Below are 8,087 nucleotides of genomic sequence, written 5' to 3'. Positions count from 1 at the left end.
CAAAGTTGACTTTTCCTTAGTAAGTGCACTGCTTTTTAGAGTATTTATGAAGTTACTGCCTATCTTTCATGTTTAGTGTCCTCAGATCTTAAAGGTAACCATGACTAGAAATAGAATATGAGATTTTCATATAAACTAATAACGTATGTGTCTTACTTAATGGATGGATGCCATGAAAGATGAAAATGGCCACCAGAATGACTGTAAGCAGCTGGCTGGCTCTAAAGACAGGTGTCTCTAAATGTACATCAACATAAGTGCAACCCCTTTCAGATTAGTTTCTTTTTTTTCAAGATATGGGATCTTGCTAGTTGTCTAGGCTGGCCTCGAAATCCTGGGCTCAAACCATCCTCCTGCTCAGCCTCCTGAGTAGCTGGAACTACAGGTGCATAGCACTGGACCTGGCTTCAACATTTTGTAGGGCAGATTTTCAACATACAAACATACCTTGTGTTGCTCCTGTCTTTTCCACAAAAAGGCAGAGTGTGAGTAAGTTTCCGGTGGGTCTGCAACAGGCTTGTTCTTTCATCCTGGGTGGGGCAAGATAGAGCCTAACTAAGCCCAGGGCCAGACTCTGTTTTTTGGGGGAGGTGGTAAGAGGGAGGCAGCACAGACCACACAGCACAGTGTGTGGAGACCAAGAGAGAGGGCTCAGCACAGGGTCTAAGGGCTCAGCAGAGGCTTCTGCTATTTTTACAAGGAATATAGGAGCAGGTATCTGCACTTTGGAAACCTGTTTTGGCTTTTCACAATACATCCTTCCCTTCAGGGTATCTCACATGCTTGCTTTAGAAAATTTAAGCCTGACCCAGTCATAGACAGGGAACAGGTTATGGGACTTAAGCTTTGGCCTAAATCCAAAATAGAAGACAGCACATGCTCCTGGGAGGCAGGAGGAAAACCAAGGAAAATAATTCCGCGGGGAGGTGACAGACGGAAAGCCACCTTGAAAGGTTTTAGGAAGGCTGTATCGTTAAAACGCCTCCCAAACTAGCCCTTACCACACCTTCATCCCAACTAGCTCTGCCAGTTCCCCTGGACTTCTAACTGGAGGTGGTCTACGCTGCTGTTTCAGTCTCAGCACAAAACAGCTTCTTACGTGCAAATGCTGGAGGTGATTCTCCTCCCTTTATGAAACAAACCCAAGCCCATTCGGAACAAGATCTCGCTCCAGCTGTGATGTATTGACATCTGAGGGCAGGAGAGAGAAGGGGGCTACACAGGCACCTCACTCTTTCCTGTGCTCCCCATGTGAGAGAACGCCAGTTTAAAAAATCAAGAGTAAGAGGTATTTGAAGAAAGGGGAAGAGAGAATTTGGTGGATCCAATAAAGCACATTTATTGTAGCGATGTCTGAACTTTTTTCCTATGTGTTAAGAGAAAATAGTGACTGCTGTATCACAAACCCTTTCAGTAGGTCACACTGATTGTTACAAATTCCTCCATGGAGTCGAAGAAAAGACAGTAGGAAAGGTACCGCTCTCTGAACTTTGTACAAAATAATTCATATAAAAAGGAAAAAAGGTAAAGGTACCATAAACTTTCCCTCTCAATTTCCTAAGGTTTGGTTAGAAAACTTGACCAAATGTTGTAAGTATAAAAAGTACAGACGTCACTCTGTACAACTCGGGAAGTCTAAGTCTTGTTTTCCTAATACAAAAGAAATGATCATTTCCCTTTCCTGGCCCTGCAGGCATGTGAGCTTTCTGGGTGGCTGAAGACTACCACCCTGAGCTCCTGTTACCACCAGCGATGTTTGCTTTTGCCCCTAAGGAGAAAGGCTTCTGTGGCATCAGTGGTGTCACTCCCACTGTGCAGAGCTGCAGCAGCTCTGTGAGGCGACACCGCGTGGAACAGTGCTGTTCACAGCCCAGCCTGATGACAGAAACACCCACACAGAGCTTCTCAAACAGCTTAGCACCGGCACTCCACATGTCTACCCTGATCCCAGGATGCCTGGATGACATCAAAATTCAAACAGGATAAAAACTCACAAACACATTCATTGGAGTATAAGATGTGGGCTTTTTTTTTTTTTTTTAAAAAAAGAGATAGTTCAAAAGCCTTAAAAAGTATTCTCTCCAGATTATAAAAGGTTAGTTAAAACTGTTTAATAGGAACAATCTTGCACAAGCAGAAAGAGCTTTGATTTGGAGGATTATAGCAACATACAACTGAGAGAGTCCACAGGGACAGTCAGACGGGATGTCTGCACCTCTTCTAGAGACTCTGTGTTAAAAACACGACCGACTGAACATTCTGCCCCCTTTCAAGGCACATGCCACTTCTTAAAACGGTCAGCTTTCCACACAGGCTACAAGATATTTTATTTACATTTAAAAATAGGTTTTCTTCTTCAACATAGTGGAAAGGCCTGGAGCCCAGTCACGGCGGTGCCTGCCTAGCACAGGTGCAGGACAGCTTTATTGATCTCTGGGTTTGTCCAGTCATTCCGAATGTCATCCAGGTGGTTATCGAAATCCACAAGCGTCTCGTAAGACCGGCTGTCCAGGAGCGAGGCTGAGATTCTCTGTGCCTCCGGCCAGTCTTCACAGTAGTCACTACGGGTCAAACATGAAGAAGTCAGCATCTAACAGTGAAAACGGGCGGCTTGTAACAGCATCAAGAGAGAAGGCCAGCCATATGCACAGTGGTATGAGGAGAGATGGCGCAGAGTACTGAGAAACATGGGCATTTCAAACGCATGAAGACGTACACAGCATAGAAAACATGGTTAATATGTGGAAGGGACTCCCTTCACATGGAATTTTGAGAAAGTTGGAGGCAGATGACTGAAGCTTTCTGAGTGGCCACAGCTACATCAAAGCAAAGGCCTGGGAAGAACAGTGTCTGTGCCCTAGGGCCTGGGGTGGGAAGACCTGTGAATACCACTGAGGTTCCCTCCACCGCCTGGAAGCGCTGGAGCACTGGGGCCTACAGCAGCTGGGGAATATGCTTGGTACCATGCCTCTGGAGAAAACGCTAACTGAAAACACAGGCTGGGCGAGAGCGGCTCTCGCGTGGCCAGGTGCTGACGAAGCCCCGCCTGCACGGCGGCATGGGGCGCACTCACTGGTGTGGGTCTCTGCACCGCCATCTGTTCTCATGGTGCTCGTACACGTGGATCGTAGGCGCTACGCAGTCCATCGTAAACTTGGTGTTGTCTACCTGAGCACAAGGCAAAGGACACGAGAGTGAACGGAATGCTAGCCAAACAGCAGCGGCAGGCGCCTCCTCGGGGCTCTCCCTGCAGCAGTGCCCATGCTGGCCGGGCAGAGACTCTTCCCACAGAGCCGGTATGCAGAGGGGCATGAGTGTCTGGCCTGAGGAAAACTGTTGTGTTATGCAGGAAAATGTCAAGTCCTTCATTGTTTTTTCACAAAAGCGAAGCTTCCAAACAACTTCTTCCCTCATCCTAGGATTCTGTCTGAATCAAGGCTGTTCAGCAAGGCCCTCGATGTCATCTGCTCACATACAAGTGCCTTCCTTCCCTGCGCCCCTAGAGGCTGTGCTGGCTGTTCTAATTCTGTGCTTCTCGCACTTGGCATGTTCAGATCAGAATCACCTAGAAGGTGTGTTAACGTGGACCGCTGGGCCCCACCCCCCCACATTTCTGATTCAGTGGGATCTGGGGTGGGTACCTGGGAATTCGCATCTCTAACAAGTTCCCAGGTGCTGCTGCTGGCAGGGGACCCCACTCCTACTTGTGTAGTGATGCGGGAGCACATAAGCCACGGTTTGGGATTCGACTGGTCTGCAGCTTGGAGAAAACTGCAAGAGGCGGCAATGGTCTCAAGCAGATAAATGAGTGAAGGGGTTAGCGGAAAGGAAACCGCCACAGAGCAAGCTCCATGTTGGTGAGGGGAGGTGCAAGTGCCTCCCGTATGCTGTCTAGAAGCGACTTACCATGATGAGTGCAGTGTCGCTGAAGCCCTCGGCGATTCTGGAGGCCACCTTCTCTGCAACCTGGTTTGGGCTGTCAAAGAAATAGTCAGGCTACCACATTCCAATCAATGCCATCCAACACTGTTTACAAAAGGCACAGTCAACACCAAGACTTAACAAGCAATGACAGAAAGACTGGCGGAGTCAACAGGCTGCACGTGCTAGCTTCACCGGTTTACTTATTTAATTTTTTGGTAGAGACAGGGTCTTGCTCTGTTGCTCAAGCTGGAGTGCAGTGATGTAATCATAGCTCAATGTAACCTCAAATTCCTGGACTCAAGCAATTCCACCTCTGCCTCCTGAGTAGCTGGGACTATAGGCACAGGTCACCACACCCAGTTACTTTTTAGTGGTTTTTTTTTTTTTTGATAGAGACGACATCTTGCTATGTTGCCCAGGCTGGTCTTGAACTCCTGGCCTCAAGCAATCTTACTGCCTTGGCCTCCCGAAGTCCTTACAGGCATGGGCCACTGTGCCCAGCCTACTTATTTATTTATACTGCTGGGAAGAGTCTGAGGGCAGTTCCCCACAGATGAAGAAATCGCAGGGGTCAGCACATCTGGAGTGCAATGGACGAACCTTGCCCTGGGAAAACCACCTTTGTGATCTTGGTGCTTCCCCTGCCAGGTAAATATGTTCTGCCCATTTAAAGTGGCTCTTGGTGATGACAGCCCCACTGTGATGGGTGTGGCCAGCAGGACGGGGAACGCTGTTGGGTAACAGGGTGGATCATGCAAAGCAGGTCCTTGCCTCACTCCAACCAGAAAGCCCTGGTGATGGGATCCTGAGAGGCATCTCCTAATGGAAGGCTCCCAAGAACCTAGCGGAGAGTTGCCTGAAGCAGGCAGATAAACTCTACTGCGGGCACCTGCCAGCCCCTGGGTCAAACTCCAAGTCTCCCAGGCTGGCCTTCTCAAATTCTCCATCTGCACGCTAGCAAAGCAACCTGTCCACTGCAACAAGTAAGAGCAACCTCAGGGCAGCCGGCGGTCCATCACCCTTTGAGGAATTCCTCAGCCTTTCCACATCTTCTCCATGCTCATGAGCCTCCACTGCTGGCTCTGGCCCTGCCGCCATCCAACCCTGATAAATGCTCCCTTTCTATCTTAAGTTAATAGAACTAATTACAGAGCAGCTCCTACACCATTCCTGCTCCATGTCTCCAAACACAAAGTTACTCTTCTAGCCTATGTCGGGAAGGGGCCTTCTCCTCGGGGGCCTTATTTATATTCCTTCTGTGCCCGAGCCCCAGTTCTGCCTCTTCAAATCTGTGTTAAGTCTTTATTTTCAGGGAAAAACAAAAGCATTGAACTGGTTCTCTCTAGCTGCTGTCCAGCCTCCCTCCTCCCTTCCACGCGTGTTTCTTCAACTTCTTTAACAAGCCGCTAGTCTTGTGCCATGTCCTCACCACAGCTCTGTGCAATCTGCCACCTACCCCATTCCCTTGCAGAGCAACACCTGGAAGTCTCCTGACCACTGCCTGATGGCCACAAGACTGCTATCCCCTCAAAAGCCTCTCTGTGGGAACCCACCACACTCAGGCAGGCCAGCCCATTTCCAGCCTCTCCAACCTGAGGCCACCTTTCCCTTTGCTCTTCCCCACCCTGCAGGCCACAGGTCCCTTCCTGCATTCTCCCTGCCATTTATTTCCTTCAGGCTCTCACCTTAGGCAGGGGCTTCTAAAACTGCTTCCTAACTGGTCTCATAATTTCTAGGCTCGCTTGCTCTCTTTTTTAAAGAGATAGGGTCGGATGGGTGCAGTGGCTCACACCTGTAATCCCAGCACTTTGGGAGGCTGAGGCAGGTGGATCACCTGAGGACAGGAGTTTGAGACCAGCCTGGCCAACATGGTGAAACCCTGTCTCTACTAAAAATACAAAAATTAGCTGGGTGTGGTGGTGCACGTCTGTAGTCTCAGCTACTTGGTAGGCTGAGGCAGGAGAATCGCTTGAACCTAGGAGGCGGGGGTTGCAGCGAGCCAAGGTCATGCCACTGCACTCCAACCTGTGTGTGTCAAAAAAAAAAAAAAGAGAGAGACAGACAGAGTCTCGCTTCGTTGCCCAGGCTGGAGCATGGAGGCTATTCACAGGTGCGATCATGGCCATCAACTCCTGGTCTCAATCAATCCTCCCTGCTCAGCCTCACAAGCAACTGGGACCACAGGCACGAGCTACGAAGCTCGGCTTAGGCTCTTCTTATCCGATGTAACCTGAAAATTCTCCTGAACTAAATTTTCCTAAAACAGAACTCCCATTGCATCCCCTGGTGCTCACGGCCCCACAGACTACTGCTCACCACTGCCTGCAAGATGAAGGCCGTCATTCTCAGGCTGGCAGAGGCAGGCCTTCGTCATGGTGAACTGAGCTACCATGCTCAGCCACAGGGGCAATGCTGTGTCTTCCATGTCAGGAAATCTGCCTACATGTCATCTCCCTCACATGCTCGTCTTGTTCACTCACACTGTCCCCGGTCTGGCCCTCCACACCAAGCCCTCCTTACTGAATTGCTTCCCCTTTTTCAGTGCCCAGAAGACATGCCACCCTCGCCACAAAGCCCTGCTAAACTGCCCTGGACGAGGCCCCCTGCCCTGTTGGAATTCTGAGGATTTATGTCTAAGAGGCTCTAACACAGAGTCCATGGCACGTGCTGCTTTCCTTCTGTGCATCCTATCTGCCCTGCACAATCAAGAGTTTCAGCTTTTTGTGGCAGGTACCAACCCATCCATCTTTCTTTCTTTTTTTTTTTCAGGCGGAGTCTAGCTCTGTTGCCCAGGCTGGAGTGCAGTGGCGCAATCTCGGCTCACTGCAAGCTCTGCCTTCCGGGTTCACGCCATTCTCCTGTCTCAGCCTCCCAAGGAGTTAGGACTACAGGTGCTCACCACCCCACGCCCAGCTAATTTTTGGTATTTTTAGTAGAGACGGGGTTTCACCGTGTTAGCCAGGATGGTCGTGATCTCCTGACCTCGTGATCCACCCACCTCATCCTCCCAAAGTGCTGGAATTACAGGTGTGAGCCACCACGCCCGGCCCCATCTTTCTTTTAATAGCCATACAAATACACGGATTATTGTGAGTTATTTAACAAAGCACACAATATACAATTACAATCCTTTCCTTGTGATTAGGCTAAAAAATTAATGTTTAAAAAAACAAATTATTTTATATGATTATTCTATTTTCATTTTCAAAATTGACAAAGTGATGTCCTGATTATAAGGCTGCAGTGTTAAGAAAAATATGACTTAAAAATGTGACTGTGTTAAGAAAAATATGACTTAAGAGGGAAGGTGAGATTTTCCAGGTAGAAGTCAATCGTATTGACGAAAGCAGCGTGATAGTTGCTCTTAGCGCAGAGGGAAGGCAGTGCTTCACTGCACCGACCAGGACTCAGTGAGCGCCAGGTCCCTACAGCACTGATGGCAAGTGGTGAGGAGCGAGTACAGAGCCCTCAGGAAGCCTGCCTGTGCACCCACCTCTGCCTGCTCCTGCATTTGCTGAGGAACTTGGAAAGCAAAAGGCAGGGCCGCTTGCCATGAAGAGCTTGCAAAGCCCTTACCCTCGTACTTAACACTGATCATGCTGGTCAGTGATTTTTATTGGCAAGAGGATAAAGAAACCTCATTAAAAAGAAAAACTACCATTTTAGATGCTCAAGAATTCTAAGCATGTATCTTTCTGTTCACCGATTTTTACATGGGGTCTTGTTCCATTGCCCAGGCTGGAGTACAGTGGCGAGATCATGGCTCACTGCAGCCTCAACTGCCCAGGCTCAAGTGATCTTCCTACCCTACCCTCCCTTGTAGCTGGGACCACAGGCGTAGGCCACTATGTCCAGCTAATTTTTGTATTTTTTTGTAGAGATGAGGTCTTGCTATGTTGCCCAGAATGGTCTTGAACTCCTGGCTCAAGTGATCCTCCCGCCTTGGCCTCTGAAAGTGCTGGGATTACAGGTGTGATCCACCATGACTGGCCTAAAATTTATTATTTTAAAAGAAGTTTAAAAATTTGTGGCTGGGTGCGGTGGCTCACGCCTGTAATCCTAGCACTTTGGGAGGCCGAGGCGGGCGGATCATGAGGTCAGGAGATGGAGATCATCCTGGATAACACAGTGAAACCCCGTCTCCACTAAAAAATACAAAAAAA

General features: G+C 48.9%; 1 protein-coding gene across 4 annotated transcripts in view; it reads right to left on the bottom strand.

Annotated features, from left to right (window-relative positions):
- Positions 1 to 1,314: 1,314 nt before the first annotated feature.
- Positions 1,315 to 8,087, bottom strand: part of EMC8 (ER membrane protein complex subunit 8) — a 28,265-nt gene continuing 21,492 nt past the window's right edge. The window contains exons 3-5 of one of the 4 annotated variants that reach the window (XR_001000257.1): positions 3,907 to 3,976; positions 3,074 to 3,164; positions 1,315 to 2,561 (exon numbers count right to left, since the gene is read on the bottom strand). Coding sequence is in view for 3 of the 4 variants with exons in the window: in XM_011928045.1 (XP_011783435.1) it covers positions 2,402 to 2,561; positions 3,074 to 3,164; positions 3,903 to 3,976 (325 nt within the window). In the remaining variant the exon portion in view is untranslated. Of the gene's footprint in view, positions 2,562 to 3,073; positions 3,169 to 3,902; positions 3,977 to 8,087 lie in introns of all 4 variants that reach the window. The other 3 variants (XM_011928045.1, XM_011928044.1, XM_011928046.1) reach the window with 3 other exon arrangements.

This window comes from Colobus angolensis, unplaced genomic scaffold (assembly GCF_000951035.1).
Source record: "Colobus angolensis palliatus isolate OR3802 unplaced genomic scaffold, Cang.pa_1.0 Scaffold76, whole genome shotgun sequence".
Lineage (NCBI taxonomy): Eukaryota > Metazoa > Chordata > Mammalia > Primates > Cercopithecidae > Colobus > Colobus angolensis.
This window is presented reverse-complemented; position numbering and strand designations above follow the sequence as displayed.